The sequence below is a fragment of the Rhinolophus hipposideros genome, assembly GCF_964194185.1.
Source record: "Rhinolophus hipposideros genome assembly, chromosome: 6".
Taxonomy (NCBI): Eukaryota; Metazoa; Chordata; class Mammalia; order Chiroptera; family Rhinolophidae; genus Rhinolophus; species Rhinolophus hipposideros.
The window spans coordinates 9,400,533-9,425,118 of NC_138052.1; the positions used below are offsets into that span (position 1 = coordinate 9,400,533).

At 37.3% G+C, this 24,586-nt stretch overlaps 2 protein-coding genes across 9 annotated transcripts in view; one reads left to right on the forward strand and one right to left on the reverse strand.

Annotated features, from left to right (window-relative positions):
• Nucleotides 1–24,586, reverse strand: part of EPB41L5 (erythrocyte membrane protein band 4.1 like 5) — a 132,132-nt gene that overhangs the window by 44,126 nt on the left and 63,420 nt on the right. For 5 of the 8 annotated variants that reach the window (XR_013993545.1, XR_013993546.1, XM_081052013.1 and 2 more), the window contains one exon: nt 24,270–24,385. Coding sequence is in view for 6 of the 8 variants with exons in the window: in XM_081052013.1 (XP_080908139.1) it covers nt 24,270–24,385 (116 nt within the window). In the remaining 2 variants the exon portion in view is untranslated. Of the gene's footprint in view, nt 1–17,737; nt 21,125–24,269; nt 24,386–24,586 lie in introns of those variants that run through there. The other 3 variants (XM_081052016.1, XM_081052018.1, XM_081052017.1) reach the window with 1 other exon arrangement.
• On the forward strand, nt 11,525–17,640 carry LOC308499126 (chromobox protein homolog 3-like; the record flags this gene model as incomplete). Its single annotated transcript, XM_081052020.1, has 1 exon — nt 11,525–17,640. Exon 1 carries the CDS (start codon nt 17,089–17,091, stop codon nt 17,638–17,640), a length of 552 nt encoding a protein of 183 aa, XP_080908146.1. The 5' UTR covers nt 11,525–17,088.

Sequence of the window (24,586 nt, forward strand, 5' to 3'; positions counted from 1 at the left end):
TGACAACTATAACTGAAAATTTAAAAAAGGGGGGAAGATCACTAATATTGTGATAGCGTGGGACAGTGTCAGATGGTACCTGGACTTCCCATGGGGAGCACTGCTTTGGCATAGGGCATGTAATCAACAATGTGGTAGTAACTGTATAGTGCCAGGTGGGTACTGTTGAGTAACTATGATGTCCACCTGAAACATATAATATTGTACGTTAGCTATACTTTAATAAAAATCTTTTTTTAAAAAAAGCATACTCATGGGCCAGAGCTGAGCCAGGAATAAGGGAGAGAAAAAACGTTGCAAAAGGTGAGATATGAAGTATATTGCCTATGTTGGGGAAGTGACAGGTTCTATGAGGGCTTCTGAAAAAATGCACTAATGTGTAGCACAAAAGAGCCAGCACTTCTGTATGAGCTATGACAGTTTGCTATTACAGTAGTATCATTCAAGTAAGACTTTTGCCCCCTTTCCTCTTTCTTCCTCAACCCTTAAAGTAAGCACAAGGGGGATCTTTTTTTGTCTTAAATCATTATGGGCGTGAACCAAGAAAATTATTAATAATAAAGTTACTGTTTCCTATGTGCAAACACTGTGATAAAAAAATAAGGGAAGACAGTGAAGATTACAAGAACCACCACTACCCTCACAGAAATGACAATGGGGGAAAGGGAAATCATTAAATTGAGTATAAGATTAAAAGTGTACTTTCTATATCTTAAAGTATATTTCAATTACAAAAATAAGATGGTTCTTACATATACAAATGACAGGCTAGAAAGGGAAAGGAAGAGTTGACCTTGTATAGGTACAGTAATTAAGAGAAAAATAAAATAAAGGATTCAGTCCTTTCCAAAAAACAACAGTGATAAACTCCCAGGAATAAACTGGGACTCATGCCAGGAGGAACACAGGTTGCTGAGAGTGAAAAGCGGCACTGGGGTCAAGATTCCAACCCCCTGAGGGAAATGAAACCCAAGATGCCCCATGTGAGGCAGTGAACAAGAGTGCGACTCATTACTTGAAACCAGAGGCCTATATCTTCTAGATAAGAAGAGGCCAAAACAGCTCAACTCACAAGTCCAGTTTCAAATGAAAAGAAAGTACTTGCCTACAATGAAAGGAAGAATTTAAAAAATTCACGCAACCAACAATCAGGTCACCATATCCTGGCTCAGGGAAGCACTGGAAAGATCTCTGAAAGATCCTACTGTAACACCTCTTCAGAGCTGAGGATTTCAAAAAGTCAGGCTGGGGATTTCAAAACTGCCTCACAGGAAAGGGCGAGCACGGGAAGAAGAAAACAAATCTGTTTAAAACAATACAAGTTGAACTCACAAACAAAAAATTACAAGACATGTAAAAAGATACGATGCCACGACAGACAACCAATAAACCCAAGAAATGAGAGCACTTATAGCTGAGGAAGTAGAAAACATTAAAACAATTTAAAAAGGAATTTAAAATGAGTATATTAAATGTGCTGAAAGATATAAAGAAGGGACAGAGTCAATAAAGCAGGAGCTTATAAGACCATAATAGGTTCTGGAAAATGAGAAATTAAATTCAACACTCAACAGAAGCGATATAGTAGACTAGAAGAGTGAAAGAGTTAATTAAAAGATAAAAATTAAGAAAATCACAAAGAAGGCAATACATATGGCAAATATGGAAGATAGGAGACACAGAGATCAATATAGATTAAAAACTGGCACATACATTTAATGAAACCGCAGGAGGAAAATCAGATGATGGGAGGGGCAATATGAGAGGGGACAATAGCTACAAATTTTCCAAAAGAGGACACATTCATGGGGCATTAAACACACAAGCTTCCACATACTGAACACACAAGTTTTACTCCTTTCTCATAGAAACTGTAAAGTGACAGTATAAGGACACAAAATCACGTTTACTCATAAGCAACAACAAAAAATAAAGCGATGAGAGAAAAAAATTGAAGGTAGTGGAACAGATGAACAAGTGGTCATTGATTAGAAAGACTGTAGAAAGTTAAAACCTACAGGGAAAACCCATCACTCAACAGAACTCAGGAAAAGTTGCCAATATTTTCTCCCATTACATGGGTTTTCTTTTCACTTTATTGATGGTATCTTTGAAACACAAAAGTTTTATTTTAAAGTTTGATGAATTCCAATTTATTTTTCCTTTTGTCATATTGTGCTTTTGGTGTCATATCTAAAAAACCATTGCCAGGTCCATGGTCACAAAGATTTACTCCTAAGTTTTCCTCTAAGACTTTTATAGTTCTAGCTTTTAATTCTAGGTCTATGATCCACGTGGGGTTCATTTTTTATATGGTGTGAGGTAGAGGTCCAATTTCATTCTTTTGCATGTGACTATCCAGGACCATAAATTTTTAAAGAAGTAATGCTGACATAACTAGGAAGCCATCTGGAAACAAATAAGATTCATTATTGACACCTTATGCTGAGGTAATTTTAAGCGGATCTGAGATTACTGGTATCATTATATGACTTACTGATATTACATACGAGTTAATATCCCAAAAATACATTAAAAAAATTTTTTTAAACTTCTATTTAAGTATGTTTTTCCAGGACCCATCAGCTCCAATATAAGTAGCTGTCTTCAATCTAGTTGTGGAGGCGCAGCTCAATGGCCCATATAGGAGATCGAGCCAGCACCATTGTTGTTAAGAGCACCGTGCTCTAACAAACTGAGCTAATCAGCCGTCCCGATATTAGAAATTTCTTAAAAATAGAAACGGGCCAACAGTACTGTTTAGAAAAGAGGGGAGGGAAGACTACACATAAGAACAATCAATTAACAGGAAAAATATGCAAATGGCTCTTAAACAAAAAAAACATGTTTATAAGAGGAATTTAAATAAAAACTACACTGAACATATCCATCATTAATCGTGTTGGTGCCACAGGTGTGTATATGTAGCAAAACTTACACTTTAAATGTATTTGCTTGTGTCAAATACACTCAATACAACTGTAAAGAAAAGAAATACACTTCATGTTAAATGAAGGGGAACCTGGCAATATCTAGAAAATTTTTAAATGCACTTGCTACCAAATGAATATCAAATTCACATAGAAAAAAAGAACTAAGCCAAGGAAATTATAAGCACAGTACTTTATTTGCTCTCAGTCTAAAGGAAAAGAAGTGAAAAACTGCTGAACTTTAGTAGATTTGTTAATACTGATATGGGACAGCAATTCTGGAACTATTTAGCATATATTATACAAGTGAGTAAATATGGAGATATTGATACTGTTGAAATTAGGTTTCTCAGTCGGAGAGAAGGGAGACAAAAACGAGAAACTGGGGAGGCAAAAGAGTCTAGGAATCAGATTGAATTTAGAGTATCAGTATGAATTTGTGATTTAAACATACCTATCTATCTTTTAAATCTATCCACTGAGTCTAGAAGCAATGACATTCACAGTAGCAATGAACATACCTACTGCCCAGATCTTTAATTGGACTCTTAAAGGAACCAGGATTCTTAAAGAAACGGCAGATTTCAGGGCTCAGACCAGGAAAGTATAAGATAAGTATGGAACCTCTTATGCCAAAAAGTAAGAAAGTGCTCAAAAATGAAAGGGACATGGTAAGTGGTCCAGGATGCAGTGTGACAGGATTCTCACTGGCCAAATCTGGGAAGGTGTGACTATCAAAAGGAATAACAATTATCATGTACTATATAACAACACATTGAATAAAAGAATCCATGAATCCACGAGAAAGTTCTTTTTGCAAGAATACCAAGTGATCAGTGCAGGATGATAACAAATCACCATTTTGCAACAATCATTTTAATTTTTACCATTAGGTGAAAGTTGGTTGGGAGACAGAATATTTACACAAAGTATTTGATAATTTTTTATTTAGAAAAAAAGTTAACTTACATAGTGAAAAAATCTGGTAGACATCACCTTAATCAAGTAATCAAAAATTACCAGTAATGGAGACAGTGACATCAAATAATCTTTGGTGTTATGCACTACAGACATATTATGTCTGTACAGACGTATATACAGATACATCATATATTTTTCTTGCTATAAATGCATAACCTTAATAAATGTATAAATGAGGAAACAATCAACTAAATTTAAATTAATGAGTCTAACAGTAAACTTGTACTATTTAAGGATGCAAATGTCATGAAAGATGAAGAGAGGCTGGGGAACTACAGCAGATTAAGACACTTAAACAACAAAATGCTAATTATAATCCTGATTTGGATCAAAGTAATTGCTATAAAAGACAGTACTAGGGAATTTCCGGTCAAGATGGCAGAGCAGATAAATGCCACGCTTGCTCCTCTCATGATAACATCAAAATTACAACTAAACTACAGAACAAATATTGAGAATCTCCTGAACTCTAGCAAAACATAAGTCCTATAAACAAGGATACATAAAAGAAGCCATGTTGAGACTGGTAGGAGGGGTGGAGATGCGGAAAGGGCTGGTCCCCATACCCAGGTGTGGCAGTTAAAAATTGGGAGGCTTATCTTGACTGCAGAGATCCCCCCTGAGCAGCAAAGCATCCTGGCCCCACATCGGGCTTCCACGCCCAGGGTTCCAGGGCTGAGAAGTCCTTCCACTTCTGCTGTGAAAACCAGCAGGAATTGTGGCTGAGTGAGATGAAAGGCAGCTGCAGTCACAAGAGTTCCTCTTAAAGGGCCCGCACACAGACTTACTCGTTGACAGACTCAATAGCTCTGAGCCCCACCTGTGGGGCAGCAGCTCAAAAGGCACCAGAGACATACTGGGAGGAAATGAATTGTATGGCTTCTGGGCAAGGGCCAGACAGACGTGCTGGCAGAAGCCATAGTCTCTTTGTTGAGTCCTCCCCTATCCAGCAAGCAGATGCAGGCAGCGGCCATATCTGAGTCTCCACCAACCTAACTAACCATTTGCTCCGCCTGGTGATTCTGAGAGCCCGCCCCACCTAACTAGTGGGCCCACCCAAGATGCTTCCCCTGGGTTTTCCATACAAACGGCCTATCTTGGCTAATGCTGTGGACTTTCCTAAAATCTCTCAAAGGTTCACAAATCCCAAACAAGCAGCATCTGGCCTCAGCATGATGCATACCTCTTGCCGAGCAGCCCCAAACCTGGCACTAGTGGCAGCCCGTCTCAGTTCACAGCTTAGCTTCTCCCAGGCACCTCCAAGCCCAGTGCATGTAGAAAATATCTGCAGACCATTTTGTGGCTCATATTTAATGACCCCAGGCAGGGTACACGGAGCTGCTAATCTTGGCATTCAGTAAGGCCCCTCTGAGGAGGCTCTGGGGCTGGCACACTTAGTGGCCAGCTTCAGACCACACCAGAGCATCACCAGGCCACCTCTACAGACAACACACCCAAAGGCAAGACTGAGCAGGCACCAGAGCCCTGCTAAAGCAAATCCTGCTCTGTAGGGTTAGTCCCTGAACAACAGTTCCTCCAAAGTAGTCACAGCCAGTCCTCTCAACCAATCAGCCTGAGGGTCAATTCGTCCTACAAATGTGCAAACAGCAACCACGGCTCAACTACAACAGGAGGGCACACACAACCCACACAAGGTTCATACCTGGAACACCTAGGTCCTGTGACCAGGGAGACTGTGCCAGTGGGCCCCACAGGACACCTACGACATAAGGCCACTCTATTAAGACCAAAGACAGAACAGCTCTACCTAATACACAGAAACAAACATGGGGTAAGCCAAAATGGGGAGACAAAATGAGGATAGCTTAACTGGCCTCTGGGACAACATCAAGCACACCAACATTCACGTCATAGAGGTACCAGAAGTAGAAGAAAGGAACTGAATACCTATTTAAAGAAATAATGATGGAAAACTTCCATAACCTGGTGAAGGAAATAGACATACAAGCCCAGGAAGTACAGTGTCCCAAACAAGATGAACCCAAAGAGGCCCACGCCAAGACACATCATAATTAAAATGACAAAGGTTAAAGACACAGAATCTTAAAAGCAGCAAGAGAAAGGAAGTTAGTTACCTACAAGGAAGTAGGTAACTTTCATCATTCAAAGTAGGTAACTTTCATCATTCAAAGTGATGAAAAGCAAGGACCTACAGCCAAGATTACTCTACCCAGCAAAGCTATCATTTGGAATCAAAGGACAGAGAAAGACCTTCCCAGCAAGAAAACGCTAAAGGAGATCCTCGCCACCAAACTATTACAAGAAATCTTAGAGAGACTTCTTTAAGATAAAAGAAAAAAAATATGAATAAAATGGCAATAATTACATATCTATCAATAATTACTTTAAATGTAAACAGATTAAATGCTCCAATCAAAAGAAAGGGTGGCTGAATGGATAAGAAGACCCTTACATATGCTGCCTTCAAAAGACTCACTTCAGAACACAAGACACAGAGACTAAAAGTAAAGGGATGGAAAAAGATATTTCATGAAAGTGGAAATGAAAAAAAAAAAATCTGGGGTAGCAATACTTATACCAAATAAATACTTATACCAAACAGACTTTATAACAAAAGCTGTAACAAGAAACAAAGAAGGACCCAGTAATCCCACTTCTGGGTATTTAGCCAAAGAAACCCAAAACACTTCGAAGGGACACATGCATCCATATGTTCATTGCAGCATTGTTTACAACAGCCAAGAGATGAGGCGGCCTGGGTGGCCATCAGTGGATAAACAGATGGTGCATACATACAATGGACTACTACTCAGCCATATAAAAGAATGCAATCTTGATGTCTGCAAAAAAATGGATGGACCTATAGGGTATTATACTGAGTAGAGTAAGTTAGACAGAGGAAAGACAAATGCCATATGATTTATTTGTATGTAGAATCTAAAGAGCAAAACAAGAAGTCTCAGAGAACATTCTGATAGTTGCCAGATAGGAAGGGAGTTGGGGAAATGGGTGAAAAAGGCGAAGGGATTAAGAAGTACAAATTAATAGTTATGAACTAGTCATGGGGATGTAGAGTATAGCGTAAAGAATATAGTCAATAATATTGTAATAATTACGTATAGTGTCGGATGGGTGCTAGATTTATTGGGGCAATGACTTCATAAGCTATATAAATGTCTATTCAGCAATGTCTATTCAGCATGTCGTACATCTGAAACTAATATAAAATGTCATACATCTGAAACTACATCTGAAACTAATATAATATTGTATGCCAACTGCAAAAATAAAAAAGTATTAAAATTTTTAAAAAGACAGTATTAGACCAAAAAATTTGAAAATGGACAGTATGTATTAGGTAACAGTAGTATATTATGTTTGATTCTCACAGTTTATGTCATTACTGCCTTGTGGACACATAAAGAAATGTTATTGTTAAAAAAATAACTACTAAAGCATTTGGATGCAAAGGTTCACAATCTCTGCAAATTACTCTCAATCAGTCGGGGGAAAAACCACTCTTGCCTTACATTTCCCATACAGCAAAGTCATCTTTTAAAGGAGTGTATCAGAACGCATCCCTCCCTTACTTAAAATCAACCACAGGCTCCTCACTGCAGTGGGACTCAAATCCAAAATCTGTTCCCTGGCATTCAAGGCCCTACACAGCTGAGCCCGTCTAGTGACCTCAGAACCCTTCACACCAACGTCTTCTTCCTTAATTAAGTCCATCCACCAAGCTTTCTTTCTACACCTCATAATCAACTCAAAAGCCTCTGTAATACCTGTTATTACTGCCTGAAATATTCCTCCTCCTTTGTATGGCTGACTCCTTATGCCATTCATTTCTTCAAAGGCCAACCCCTTACCCTGCAGCCACTCACTGTGATAGTACCTTCTTTTCTTCACAGCATCTATTACTATTTGAAACCACCGCACCTTTATCTGTTTGTGTATTATGAGTCTCTTCATTACACTGTCATGAAAGTAAGAACTTGTCTTACCGTGTTTCCCCGAAAATAAGACCGGGTCTTATAGTAATTTTTGCTCCAAAAGAAGCATCAGGGCTTATGTTCAAGGCATGTCCTCCTGAAAAATCATGTAGGGCTTATTTTCCAGTTAGGTCTTATTTTCGGGGAAACACGGCAGTCATCTGTATTTCCAGAATGTAGGACAGTGCCTACACATAGTAGGTACTCAACAACTAGTCACTGAATTACTGAGTTACTAACTTTGATGTATAACCGGTATGGAGTCTGTCATTTAAGCATGATGAAAATTTTAATGCAATCTCAAATGTTTCTTTAGGAGCTGTTCGAAACAGCACAATTTTAAATGCTAAGTACTGGGGGGAGATAAAACAGAAAAAAAGGAAGGCAGCAACTTTTTTAGTGTAAAACCACTATCATCAGGTTAGAAAATACACAAAAACAATTTATTCCATTCATTCCCTCTATGTATTTATTTTCCAGCTAAACAAATGGGGGGTGGAGGGAGTGAGGGTAGGACCTGGCCTGAACAACAACACAAAGTATGTAAACAAGGAGAGAGGTATTAAAAGAACATCTATTGTGGAGGATACCAGCAAGGTTTTCTCTTCTAACCACTGTCTCGAAACAAAGCCCAAAGGAAAAATAATAGGGTTCATTTATTTCTTGTCTTCCATTAAAACTGGTTGATACATTCCAGTTATAGACTCTAAGTGTGAACAGTCTTTCCTTGCTCACCAGCACACGCCTGCAAGTAAGAACAGGCTGTGGTTTATCTGAAGGTCGCTTATGCCACATTTTTGTGTGCTGTTACTGAAAACTTTCATAGGTAACATCAGATAAAATACCTCTCTCGACTGAAGCTTATCTGCAAAAACCACTTCAGAATTTATCTCTGTATTTTCTGGTAATTTGTTACAGTGATAGAAAACGAAAACACCAATGAACCCGGCACACAGTACTCAACTCCTTAAATAAACTTACTGCACCCACTCTTTTCTTTCCTACGGAAATATGTATGTCATTTCAATGGAACATTCTTACTGCCCCTTCATCCAGAAAGATTTATTTAACTGCCCAACTTAAACTTGCAAACAAATATGAGATGACAATCTACAAACAATCAGCAGTCAAAAAGAAAATTTAAAAAGTGCAATTTGGTAAAAATATAGAACTACTCCTGAGCATCCTATCTTATAAAGATGTAAACTACAAAACTTAAGTACTATTTATCTTTTTACTTTATCTCTAAAACAGAGAAATAACTAATCACGCTGGTACAACAGATGTTCACAAACTGAAGAGTTATTTAACTGTCACTGTGCTTTGTTTTCATTCTATACAATCTGCCTCACATAGGTAGGGACATATACAATGCACCACAAAATTAAAGTAAAACATTGGTTCTTTGAAAAGGCTAAATAAACAAGCCTCGAGACCATTTCAGATGCTACAGATAAATAAAAAATATTATTGTATCCAATTTTTAAAATGGGCAAAAAATGTGAACAGACATTTCTCAAAAGACATGCAAATGGCCAATGAGCATCTTCAAAATATCCAACACCATCAGCCACCTGAAAATGCAACTCAGAACTAGGAGATAGCAACCTCGCAACTAGGATGGTTAACATTAAAAAGACAGGTAAAATTGCTAGTGGAGAAGCAAAATGGTGCAGCCACTTTGGAAAGCAATTTGGCAGGTCCTGAAGATGTTAAACATTGTTACATGACCCAGCAATTCCACTCCCATGTATATATACCCAGAAGAATTGAAAACACATGTTCATAAAAAACAAACCATACAGCAGGCCCTTGAATAGCATCGTTTTGTTCAATGTCATTTCATTATGACGTTGATGAGAAAAAAATTAACTGCCAGCCGGGACCACTGTCTATGTGGAGTGTGCACCTTCTCCCCTTGTCTGTGTGGGATTCCTCCAGGGACTCCGGTTTCCTCCCACATCCTGAAGCTGTGCACGTTGGGTGAACTGGCGTGTCTAACTTGTGCCAGTCTCAGTGAGTGTGTGGATGTGTGTGAACACACCCTGCGATGCCAGGGCGTCCTGTCCAGGGGGGTCCTGCCTTGAGCTGCCGGGACAGGCCCTGGCCGCCCGAGACCCTGAACTGGAATAAGCATGTTGGAAAATAATTATCTTACTTGTTTTTATTAATCTTTCTTAAGTGTGTGTATAGCTCACATGTACTTCAGTGTTTAATACAGAAGTCCTTTGGGTCTTTATTTAGAAGTTTGGTGAGGTTTTTGTGACCAGAAATATGCCAGAAATAAGTTATGGTAAAATTGGTTTCATAATATGTTGTTTTGCTTAAAGTCGCAGTTTCCAAGAACCTATCTACCACGTTACGTGAGCAATTACTGTATTACTGTACTACTTCATAGTAGCATTATTAACAATAGCCAAGAAGTAAAAACTCAAATGTCACTCAACCAATGAAGTATATTAAGCCATTAAAAGGAATCAGATATTGATACATGCTACATGAACGAACCTTCAAAACACTATGCTAAATAAAGTCAGACACAAAAGGCCACATATTTTAAGATTCTATTTATAGGAAATTTCCAGAATGAGAAAATCCGTAGAGACAAAAAGTAGATTGCGAGGGCCTGGGAGAAGGGGAGAATAAATAACTGCTAATGGCTAAGGGATTTCTTTTGGGAACGAAAATGCTCTGAAATTATAGTGGTGATGGTTGTACACCTTTGTGAATATACTAAAAACCAATGAACTGTACACTCAAAAGAAGTTTTTCAAAGGTGATTAGACATTACATCTGTGCCTTTTGGCAATGTCCCAGTACACATCCATTACTCAAGAATGTACAAAGGAATATCCATCTCCTTCCTTTTCATTATACTTACCTGTATAAATTGAAGCAGTTCACTGTTTCTCACTACATTTAAAGGCATTTTGTTTTTACTTATTTAAAGTAGTACATGCCAAGGAAAGCAGTCTCCCTTAAGCCCTCTCCCAAAATTCAGTATCTACAGAGGTCCATTTTCTGTGCATTTACAAACACTATATACATGGTTTGATGGATTTTACAAAAATGGGAATGAACAACCTCAGACACTTCCCTTGAGTCTATTACTCAACAGTGTATCACGGATACACTCCAATAACAGGACACGTAGAATTTTCCTCATTCTTTGCTATTACATAATATAGATGCAGCATATTTTACATTTCAGTTATCCAGTCTTCTCCCAATTGCCATTCATTCTTCACATTGTCTCCAGTCATCTCTCTAAAGCACAGCTGTCACCACACTACTATTTACCCTCCACCATCCAGGCCACAGCAGGCTTTCCATCGTATGAAGTCAGTTCAGTAGGTATCAGTCTGGGCTCTAGGACCAAGCTGTCTTACTTACCATGTCTGAGCAATGTGGCCTTGGACTAGTTACATACCCTTATTGTGCCTTACTTTCTTCACTGGCCTAAATACCTTACAGATTCCTATGATTAAGTGCTTTTACCTCCAGAACAATGCCACGCACAGAAGGACTCAGATGTCAGCTATACCTCTCCATGGATTCGTTCTGTACTCATTACTCAAACCCCATCCATCATTCAACTACTCATTTCACTTTGCAATTTTCAATTTTTCTTTTGCTATAACTTAGTCCATAATGCTTCTGATTCTATATAGTCCTTAAAATCTGATACAAATGTCGGGATGCCTTCAACCTCTTCTACAACCTTGCTTGTCTAAGGATTTAGCACTTTTATGAGTTATTTGTAAAGTTGTCCGTCTCCACAATGTGAGGGTACATTTCCTGAAGCCAGAAACAGCATTTTAACTATTTCTGCATCACCAAGTATGCCAAGATGTGCTTGGCATTCACTCATTCAATCAACTAATATTTATGGAGTGCTGGGCCAGGCACTGCTCTGGGGATAAACAAAATAAATGCTCTCCTTTGATGAAGCTTACATTCAGTTGAAGAATACAGAGATGACAAACAAGTGAGGTGATAAAAAGCAAGGCAGGGTAAGAGGGATAGGGAATGCCAAGGAGATTGGGGGACCCGTGATTATTTTAGAGAGGTCAAGAAAGGTTTCTCTGATAAGAAACCTAAAGGTGTCAGAATGAGCCATAGAGATTGGAGAGAGGAACATGAAGGAAGAAGAAAAAGAACAAAGATCTTGAGAGGGAATGCAGTTGTATACTTGAGCAAGTCTTTGGAGGCAACTGAATAAGGTCAAGACTGGAAGGTAAGGGATGGGAAAAATGTTTTGGTCAAGATAAGGATTCTGGGATTTAGTGTGTGTGAGATGAGGACCCCTGGAAGATGTGAGCAGAGTAATAACATGATTAAGTTATCATCACCATGGCTACTGAGCGGAATATGAGACAGTGGAGGAGCAGGGGCGATGGCTGGAAGGCCAGGTAAAAGGAATGATAGTAAATTCAAACAGGGAGGGAACAGTAGAGATGGTGACAAGTGGTAGATTCCGGATATATTTTAAAGAAAGAACAGAATTTACTGATAGAACTTACTGACTGATGAGACAGAGGAGTCAAGAGATTATTAGATGCTATGATCTAAGCCAGTGCTTCTCAAACATTAGTGGGTGTCAGAATCCCCAGGCGCAGGTGAAATGATTCTTGGGCCTCACCTCTCGAGTTTCGGATTCAGTAGGTCTGGCGTAAAGCCTGAAACACACTATCTTACCAACAGGAAAAACAGAAGTGCCAATTACTGAGCTAAGAAAAACTACTAGGTTTTTTCAAAAAACTGAATCCGTAGTTCACCTTTAGCATTATTAAATTTGAGATGTCTCAATAGCATGACTCTAGTTATTTTTCCCCCAAAATCCATGGCCTCAATCTAATCACAGGAAAACATCACATACACCCAACTTGAGAGACATCCTACAAAGTATTGACCAGTACTCTTCAAATTGTCATCAAAGAAATGGAACGACTGAATGTCACAGATGGAAGGCAACTAAAGCCACACAGGATCTTCAGTCGATCCTGGGACATTTGTGGAAACGGTGACATCTGAGTAAGGTCCACGGTCTATTTAGTGGTATTGCACCAATGCCAATGTCTTAGTTTTGATAATAATCCCACTGCACCACGGTTATGTGGGATGCTAACATTTCGGGAAGCTAATGAGGGAGGTGGGGGAGCTCTCTGCACTACCTTTGTAACTGTTCTATGAACCTAAAAATGTTTTAAAATAAAGTCTTAAAAATGAAAATGCCTCTGTTACCTATCTAAGTGGAAATGTCACATAGGCAGTTGGATCTGTAAATCTGGAAACAAAGAGGTCAAGGCTGATGACATCAAATGGAAAATTGTTCGTGTACAGATGACATTTAAAATTCTAACACTAAGTGATGTTACCAAGAAAATGAGTTACTGCAGAAAGAGCCGAAAACAGAGTTTAGGGGTTAGGAACATAAAGAGAAACTAACAAAGGGGACCAAAAAAAATGACTAGCGAGGTAAGAGACAATACAAGAGAATGGTGTCCCCAAGCTAAGTGAAGAAAGCATTTGTGAAGAAGAAAGTGAGCAACTGTTTTGAATGTTAATAATTTGACTGAAAATTGACTGGGATTAGAAATCTGGAGGTCATTTGTGAACAAAAGCTATTTTGGTGGAGTGATAGCATAACACTATTAGACCATGCAGACCCTCTGAGTGGATTTAAGCAATGCCCCTCTTGAAGACACTTTACATCCATCCCTTGCAAAATTGTATATAATACCTGATTTTATTAGAACAAGAAATTCAATGCCATCTGTTGGAAAACTGTTATCGTAAATATGTGATCACTGTCTTGAATGTGGCACTCTTGTGCAGTGCGCAACCTACACAATCATACGGAGTAGCTTAGTAGCTTAGCAGAAACAAAGTCTGATTAGAATGGCTTCAACACAGAATGAGAGAAGAGAACGAGACAGGAAGAATAGACAATTCTTTCACGGCAAGGAGTTTTGCTATCAGTAGAACAAAGAACACATGGGGGAATAGCCGAAAGAGGAGGTGGATTTAGAGAAAAGATTTCTGTAATGATACGAGACATCATAGGCTGTTTCTGCGCTGATGAAAACATTCTAGTAGAGGGAGAACTGCTGCTATAGAACAAGAAGAGAGAATTAGTGAAATGATGATCTTGAGTAGCTGAGTCAGGATCTAGTAGACAGGTGGAGAGGTGTGCCTTTAACAAGAGCATGGATAGTTCACCTAGTAAAACAGCAGGGAAAGCAGAGTATATACAACTAAATGGAGAGAAGTTAATTAATAAGATGGTGGGTGTGTACAGATCTCTTCCGGTTGCTTATTTTCTCAATAAAACAGGAAGCAAGATCATTCATTAGCTGAGAGCGAGGAGCAAAGAGTGACAAGTTTGGAGGTGTGGTGGAGGTCTGAAAAAGGGGAAATTATTGCCAGCATAGTGGGACAATGAACGGATTAGGAAATGTCACAGCAATGAAGGCCCACTGAGCTTAGAGGCCTAAATTTAAAGTGAGACCATTCAACAATATGGCATTTCTCATTCACCACCTACGTGCACAGCAGAGTTGGATTTAACTAGATATGTACAATAGGGGAAAGGTAAAGAAATGTGAGGGTACATGTGAAGGAGTAATTGTAAGTGATTTTGTGTAAGGAAGTGAGGAGATACTCTGATAGGTATTCAACAAATAATGTGAAGCAAAAAAGGAGACTATCAGTACAAGACACTCAAAATCTTTTACTTAAAAACTTGGAAAGATCAGTCCCAGCCTCCTTACCAAATCCAAACTCCTCAGACTGACATTCAATGCCTTTCCAACCTACTCAAACACTTTTAACTGCCATTGCTCCAACATGCTTGTGAAGTTCCAATCAAAGTAATAACCTGAATATTCTAGAGTACCTCTACTAGAAAGACCCAGGTCTTTCTAAAGACTTCCAAAGGTTTTGCTGATGGTGTCCCTAGAAAGAGTTAATGTACACTGTTAAACATAGGTCTTATCTCCAAACTCCTAGAGTTTATAGTTAAATAATCCCTGAAGCTAATGGCTGGGCTACAAACATAGTTTTGTGTTAAGAAACTCATCTGTATAATGGTATATATTCTAGTGCCATCTTATGTCATGGGATATTTTCCTAATTTCTCTGGATGCTCCTCTAACTACTTCCATAAGACAAATCAGGCCAGAAATTGTCTTCCTATTATCATCTCTTATCTTTCATTCTTTTCTTTTACTCCTCCCCTAATAATTTTAAAATATTTTTCATTTAATATTAACAATAATCAGTCATTAGTCAGTAGACCAGACCTTTATTAAGGAATCTGCAACTTCTTACAAATTCTAGCCATACACTGGTATATCTCATTTCTTCTTTATTAAAATTAGTTAATAAAAAAACAAACAAGAATGTCTTCAACAATAAAAATAAGATCTGCAGCTACTCAACCTGTTTTTCAGAGGAGGAAGTACAGGTTTATTAAACCACTAAGGGAGTCTTCAGACACACTCCTTGGAGAATGTTGTTCTCTGAGTCAGATAATCTCTTCTCCATGCCAGTATAAACAAAAGTTGGCCAGCTGTCAGGAACAAAATGTAAAAAGTTCACTCAAGCACCATCACCTAGAATAAAGGCCACAGCTTGTTAGGAACACAGAGGTTTAGGTAATTTCTAATAAAAAAAATTTGGGAGAACAATTCCGTCAGGGAGAACAGGAACACTTGTTTTCCTGCTTCAGTATAAAAACAAAAATAACTTAAAAAGTCACAGAAAAATTTTTTCCTTTCACGAATTTATTTTGAGATTTTCTCTTCACTAATTCTCTAAGAAGGCTAATATTATGACCCCCTCCACCAGCCCAAAGAGCTCAAAGCAGCTAAAGTGTATTATGTGTCAGCAATGGTCAAGAATAGAAGAAATGAAGTTACATGAACACTTTGCCCGCTGAAAGTGACACGCATTGTGTCCTAATATCTACACCACCAAGGTTAATGTCACTGAGCAAGACAAAATTCTCACAATGATTTCATGTGACTAAAGGAAATTTATATGAATATAGGATGAGAAACTTTTATTTTTCAAAAAAAGGAGTTGAGGAAGAACACTATACCTAAATTCACATGATTCAGAATATCTAAAAAGGATATGACAAATCACATTCTATACATGAGTCAGAGGCAGAGAGAGAAAGAGAGAGAGAGGTTCCCCCACCTCAGGAGTACCTTCAAATTCTATCTCTTATGCAAAAGCATCTAACATGTAAGCATTCACAGTAATTCCAGAAGCAAGAAATAACTGATGATGTGGTATAATTTATATTAAAATATAGGAAGGAACTATGTAGTGGTAAAGAGATTAAGTGTTACTGGTACAAGATGATTTTATTTTTGCAAATCCATTATGACAAGTCCTATATAGAAAGGGTATAAAATAAATTAACGCCAACTTGATAGTACTATTTTCAAACCCAACATTCTACGCCTAACAAAAAAATAATGGTCTTTCAAAGCAATTAGCTATGGTTTAGAAATGAAGAGTATGTCTCAACCAAAGTAATTACAGTACCATGGTTCAAATAATTACTGCTTCCACCATCAAAGCATGCTGCACTAGTATGGGACACTCAGCTCCCAACTTTTTCAGTTTACATCTGTGAATACATATGGAAGTAAAGGGATCAAAGTTGAGGATTACTCTTCTCATGTCTGTGAAGCCAGATGTCTTCACAATCCTCTTCTTCCTCCTGAAACCCAAAGACACCAAATTCCTCCACTCCTTACCCACCCCCTTCATCTATTTTCCTGTTTTGGCAAAATGAAAAGATGAAATAAATGCATGATATTGGGACATAGAAAAGTTACAAACAAGGTAACGAATCAAAATAATGACTAGCATACCAACCAAGTAAATATGCAAAAATCTAGTAAGAGAAACTACCATAATTAAAGCTCAGCTAATAGTGAAACAAGCTACCTTTCTATCCTTCATTTCAGGACACACTTCAGTTTTATACTTTGACATGTTTACAAGGCACCTTTTATGTCATGGACAATTTTAACAATAGAGATTTACCCAAGTGTTATAAACAACACTTTCTGGATCAGTATTTTAAATAAATTAAAAAGTCCCGGCAGGGCCAGAGACGCTGCAGACGCGAGAGCCGAAGCACCTCCGAGGCGGTGAATAGCTCTTCAAGTCTGCAATAAAAAATGGCCTCCAATAAAACTACATTGCAAAAGATGGGAAAGAAACAGAATGGGAAAAGTAAAAAAGTTGAAGAGGCAGAGCCTGAAGAATTTGTGGTGGAAAAAGTACGGGACCGACGCGTGGTGAACGGGAAGGTGGAGTATTTCCTGAAGTGGAAGGGATTCGCAGATGCTGATAATACTTGGGAACCTGAAGAAAATTTACATTGTCCAGAGTTAATTGAAGCATTTCTTAATTCTCAAAAAGCTGGTAAAGAAAAAGATGGTACAAAAAGAAAGTCTTTATCTGACAGTGAGTGTGAAGACAGCAAATCAAAGAAGAAAAGAGATGCTGCTGATAAACCAAGAGGCTCTGCCAGAGGTCTTGATCCTGAACGAATAATTGGTGCCACAGATAACAGTGGAGAATTAATGTTTCTCATGAAATGGAAAGATTCAGATGAGGCAGATTTGGTGCTGGCAAAAGAGGCAAATATGAAGTGTCCTCAAATTGTAATTGCTTTTTATGAAGAGAGCCTAACTTGGCATTCTTGTCCAGAAGACGAAGCCCAATAATTATTTGCATTGCTTTATATATATATATATATATATATATATATATATATATATATATATATATATATATATATAAAATTTCAGTCTTGGTTTTTTTGATTTATTAGCGTGAAGAAATAACATTCTAATGAAAATCAAGTTTGATACGTTTGTTTTGAAGTAGTATTGGGGGACTCGTGGGGGGGGGTCGTTTTGCATCTATATAGCACTGGTTACTTTGAACAGAAGCTTTCTGTAGTTGCTTCCTTTATCAGAAAGGAACATTTGATGCCATGGTATATTTTTTCTTCTGCGTTAAATAACAGCTTTTCTAAATGTTGGGGGAAATCTCCACTGTCATTACACAGTCAGAATTTGTGTTTAACTCATTATGCCTAAGGATCATTCTGGGGTTTTTGTTTATTTAGGGGTTGGGGATGTGTATACATAGAAATGGCTTTCTTCCTTTTTTAACATTTACTACAATAAAAAGCATTTCACAACCAAAAAAAAAAAAAGTCCCCTCCCCCCAAAAAAGAGGATTTCAATTATACCGGTGATATTACAATATTTGAATGTTTGTATATTAGCTGCTTTTTTAAATTAGTCATATTATATACATTGTAGGACAAATAAAGTTTGTTTTTTCTCTGTAAATTCATTTTAAAGTGTATGATTTACCCTATCAAGATCAGAAAGGTTATACCATACACAGAGATAAACACCTCTGAAGAGTTTTTGCTATCAAAAGAAATGATAGCAAAAACTCATTTATTTTCATGTGTAAAAGTGTGAAGGTCACTAGCTTAGCTGTGTTTCTGTAAGTTTCCATCTCTATAAACCATTAGGTTGAAATATAACCAACCTAATTTAAGACATGAAAATTAATTATGGTCAATAAAATTAGTCAAGGCACGGAAGTTGAATCATATGATCTTGAAGTTCTGTGGTGATGGCACCCTCTGATCAAAAGGATAGTGACAAAGTAAGGTGCCTCTGGCAGATATTAGTTCCCCAATCTAGGATGTACGATCACTCACCTTTTAAGCACGATTAAATGCATAGTATAAATAGGCTGATGACTATTTAATTTAGGTTGAGTTATCTGCAAATCCTCATAGCTCTGGAAACATATATCTATCTTGAAAACATCAACAGCAAGAACAAACATTCACATATTTGATAGGAAATCCTGGACCATATGGGAACTTCTATAAAATAGACTATTTGATTTTACTACCATCCAGTCTTAGCCATTTACTTCCCTTACCCTCTTTGCTGCCTTCTCTTCCCCCATCACTCCTCCAACCCAGTTTCTCTCATCAGGAATTTACAGATGAACTATTTAATACACAATAAAGTTTCCAAGAAAGAAAAACCATGATGTGATTTTTCAATACATTTTTAAATGTAACAGTATTGATTAACTCAAATTGTAAGTACAGAAATGACCACTTTCAATATAAACTGAAGATCTTACTCTTCAATTATAATCCTTCTGTTTTTCTCAAAGTTAAGATTCTGTTAAAATACATATGAGGCTGACCCTCAGATTTCAGGATTAATTTTAAAGTGAGAAAAGTCAAACTTTGGGACTTTCTAAAAGAACAGTAAAGCTTTGTTACTATTATGCCTCTTTGGTCTCTATTATAGAAATGGTAGGTTCTTAATCATATTCACACCCAGTAATAGCACAAACCAACGTTTCTGTGTTTAAAATGTTATGAATCAAATTCCTTTAAGAAATCAATCACCATCAACAATACTGGACAATTATGTGACCTATGTCAAGTCTAAGACAACAATGATGCACGTAAATTAGTGGCCATTTTTAAGTTCACTAAATGATGACAGACCTCCAGAGGCAGGGAGCTGGGCTATTTAAGATCCGCATTTATTCACATTTACAACATTCACTAAAGAATACTTTGAGCATCCACGCCTTATCTATGATTGTGTGATAGACTCACAAATTGAAAGCTGCCTATAAATTTCATTCCCTAAATATGATTCAGTTCTGCTTACTTATGTCTTCTATTGACAACTTTTATTATATTTGCAACCAAGAGTCCAATAATAAAGCCCTCTGAAGCCTTTACCTTTGTTTATCAGAGAAGGATAAAACTGACCTTTGAGGTGAGCAGGATGGTGAACAAGTTAGGTTGTTTATAATGAAGCTTCATTATCTTAAAGTGTTATAAACTCTCAGACTATAAAATATTTTCAAATTACTATATACATAGTTTAAAAGTTTGGGAATTTTCTTAAAGTTTTAAAAAAAAATGTAAATAGACAAAAGAATTGCTTCCCTTACATCAGTTCCCATGATATTAGAAATGTACATTTTCCAGCTAATCTGCCTCCACAAATTGAACCAAAGAGCTTGGATAATTACATTTTGAAGTTCATAAAGGATCAAAAACAATAATATATCCAATCCATTTTAATGTGATATAGTTTTGGCTTCAGAAGTTTATTTTAAAGGTTGTACCAGGCCAGATTATGAGGCTGTTGCAAAGCTTGGAAAGCTATCAGATGCATGAGATGAAAGAGAACAGTGAGCGAACAAATGTAAATACATTTTTCATTTTGTGCAACCATTCAGCAGCAATGAAAACTATTCAGTTAACCGTTGGTTAACCAAGTTAACCACACAAAAGTAACCATTCGGATTTATCTCTCTACATGAATCACATAATTAATGTGACTTCTAGACCTTTTGGTAAATTAAAACATTTGTGTTTATTAAAAATCAGAAGTTTCTAATTAAAAATCGTATTAGTTAAAATTATAGAATCTTAGGCACTTAACAGAAATTAAGGCATAGGTCACATCAGAAGTATTAAAAATAGTGTTATTAAGAGCAGTTTTAACTAAAAATATCACTAAAGACTGACACCTCGTGCCTGGACATGCTTCCTTCTGAGTGTGTTTTAGTGTCACTGATTCTTGTAACCTCATTTGGATAGCATGTGGTGGGGTGAAAATGGGCAGCTTATTCCCAAGTACAAACCTTCTCCTGAGACATGAGTGGTAAGTTAAAATCAAGGAAAACCTTTCCGAATTTACAATGATATACATCCCCTCTGAACATAAACATATTTGTGATTATCACTGATGGCATATAGCTGCTTCAGATCCTTTCCCCTTTCACAGAAGAATTCAATTACAAACTACACTACACGACCAGTGACTCAGTATAAAATAACTTCTCCCCAATTCTCCTGATGTGCCCACTCCTCTAGGAACACTAGAGAATGTACACCATTAACTTGTATGCCATCACTTGCATGACAGAGTCCCAACGCCTACGAGACGTAACACTCATAGATCAGTCATGGCTGCGTGGCCAGGAAAAGGGACATCATGATAGACGCCTGCATTCTTCACACTGTGCTCATGGACAAAGTCAGTGTAGTTTCTACGTGCAGGCTGGGGTGGGGACAAGGCTCTTGTGTCCCACTGGCTTCCACCACGTTGACAGCAGTCACTGGCAGCAGAGAGCCTGGATGGTTGGGGAGTGGGAGGGGAGCACAGTTAGTCACTAGGAAGAGGAGTGAATGGCGGCGTAAGAGGTAACAAAGGAGAAATGCGCTGTGACAGCATGCACCCCACTATGAGTAATTGCCAACACCCGCTCCATGCAGTCACATCCAGGAATAACAAATCCACAAAGGTGCTTATAGTGGAAAATGTCAATATGGAAATACGAATAAGTAATCAGAGTCAGTTAAGTGAATTTAAATAAAGAGGAAACTTCACAGAGAACAAGACACTCTGTATCTGTACCTGATGTTGCTACCAAAATCAAGGCAGAAATGTTGTTTGAGGTTCTAATAAGAAGAAAAAACATTTATAGACTTAATTTAAATATCAGATGGGACAATTCTATGTAAGGACAAAGATACACATAGAAAAGGGCAATTGTGAATGTTAGTCCCCAAATTAAGTGATTTCACAAAATTGAAACCCAGGAAACGAAACTCAGAATGAGCATTCTGTTCTGTCTATTATCAAAGTTACAGGCCCTCAGAATGAAATTCAACAGGTACAGATAATGTAATGAGAATTTTAAGTCCCCTCAAAGAAACAGTAGTAAGCATGTTAGGTACCATTCACACAGTGCTATAGAATAGGCCTAGAACTATGAGTAAAACATGCATACAAGCAATTCCTGGCTAGAAATGATGAGAGTCCTCCAGTAGAAAGAAAATATTTGCCAATCTTCAGAAAAATCAAGGTTTTGTGACATGGCAAAAGGGCAGAACACATTTAAGATAACGACACAGAAAAAAAAAATCACCCTAATTACAAAAGATGTCTAAGGATACTTAAATACAGTATTTTAATAACTCAAACAAAACATAAATCTTCACCACTTGTCCTTAGGAAAACTGACAAGAACTAACTAAAAGGATTTCTCAAAACAAACTTGAAGCCTTTGTTACAATAAAATCATCTTTCCTTCAATTAAAATTAAAATTTGTTCATCAAATCTAACCCATAAAATTCATGACCCTCACTATAGGTAAGGATCTCTAAAAATTTAAGAAATTAAATGAGGTTTATGTTCTCCTCTATTTATGCAAGATTTTGCAAATATTGTTCAGTTTTGTTTTTGTCGTTTTTATAAATGGTTTAAGAATTTAAAATGAATTGTTCCCCCAAAGGTGATACTCAGTGGATAATTCTAAGTTTCTGATACATTAAATTACTCACTGAAATAATGGTGCCATTTAGAAGACACTAGGAAGAAAAATCTAAAGAACTGAATATGGAGTAGGTTTAGATTAAACTGGTTAAGTTATCGGCCAGAAATAGAATAGTCCATTATTCTGCCCAATTGTTCAAACCTAGGGAGCATGTCCAAATTTTATTAACGTATCACTTTCTAAAGGAGGACTCTTTTATATTCATTTAAAAGTAATAAGAATCAAAGCATGCAGAAACAAAGAATGAAATGCAGAATGCATTTTGAATTAAGGCAAGGGAATCCATCAGCTCCAGGTCATGCCAGCCGGTTCTATATTCAGTTCCATGCCACTGTTGACATACACTGAGGCTCATTAAGGTCTAAGGATGACCATTTTACTCCATTTCTGCAAAGGAGGTCTCAGCACAATTACATAAAGAAAGGACACACAGCTCCAAATTTTTCATTTTTCTTGGCAGTCAATACTCTCAGATTCAATGTTCCCTCTTTCTAAAGGCTGCATCAAGGGAACTGAGTGGTGCCTAACAAATCAAATCAAACAAATGTGATTATGTGTCCATAAAAGTTGGAAAACTCAATAAAGACTTAGTGTCATAATACAGAATGCAAACAAAACAGATGCAGTCCATATTAATATAAAAGGTAAGCATGTATTAAAGGAGTTCTTTTATAGCTGAAGTCTCAGTATTACGTTTCCTTGCCAATGGACTTTGGTAACATCAAGGAGATAAAACAGCTGCTTACTGGAGCTGTGTTTTCAGTTAAGAAACTGAAGAAATCCTTTTGAATGGCTTTAAAAAAATAAAGACTAAAATTTGACATTTAGGAGCCTCACTCTTCAGACTTTTAAGCGTGTGACTACACACACAATACACAGGAAGTACCCCCACCACACTCTCAAGTAGAAAGGGATAAAAAAGGACAACATGGGGGTGGGAGAGAGAAATCCCCTCAATCTTAGAAACTAATCAAGTTATTTGGAACTGACGCAAAAAAAAAAAATACCCAACCATCAAGAGCAAAGCACTTTGCAGTTAGTTAAAGCCAAAGTAACAGTGAAATACAATTACATAGCAAAGACTGAAAATGATCACCAACCACTGTTGCCCCACCACCATGAAGGAAGAACTGGTTGTACAGAAAGCTGACCAAAACCTTGAGATCACCACAGAAACGCATTAGATTTCATGTAGTAAACAAACTAAGAGCAAGAGAAAGAGAAAAATCCTATGAATTATTAAAGTTCATTTCATAAATAGACACAAAACTTGAACAGATGATGAAACCAACATGACTGCTCAATCAAATAATTCCTAAGGAGCCCCCCCCCCCAAGGCACATACATTTGGGAAAGAATGAACCCCACTGATTACCCAAATAGCCACAAAGTATCCATATTTGTATATACTATTAATATAAATAAATAAAAACATCTGGAAATCTAAACAAATGAAATATCTTCCCTGCCGTCAAATTCTCTCTCCATCCTCCAAAGCGGAGTATTTCATGCTTTGTTTTATTGGACTATTATCATGTTTCCTTTATGGCATTATATTCAGTCTTTAATGAAGAAAATACACCCAAAGCAGTACTATCATGTTGTGTGGAATAACATGTAACAAACATATATTCCTTATGGATCTGGGAAAAGGTTCTATTAACATTGAAGTCTTTACTTTAAACAGAGAATCCTCCACCACTCCCAGATCATGCTAACCAAAATAAGGAGAGTTGATATTCATTTAGACAACTGCACTCCAGAGATTCTTTATTTTTCCCAACCCCAAGTAAACTGCTTAACAATATGCTTCTTTTCAGCTTACAAATATGAATAATTTGCTTTCAATCATATTTAAAGTACTCTATGATTATGGCTGGGAATTTAGAATATCATTAAGCAAGCAATATTTCAGTTTGGTTTAAGGAGTTAACAAACCATTTCCTATCATGCTGGTCTGTTCCAGGACTCCTTGGAAGATTCTCTATCTCCACCAGCACAGGACCAGAGGGAACGGAAGGAGTCACAAGCACAGGAGATCTCACACCCCAAGCCTGTGGATACAAATTATAAAAATCATCCATTTGGCCTAGATAAAATATCTCTTCACCAGTAAAAAGAACATTAAAATGGAATACTATCTACATAGTGAATAAATATAATGTAAACAAATGCATGAATGTTATATAGGTATCACCTTAGAGCTAATAAACTGAGTATTAGTATTTTACTCGTTTTACAGGATTTAGAGGAAC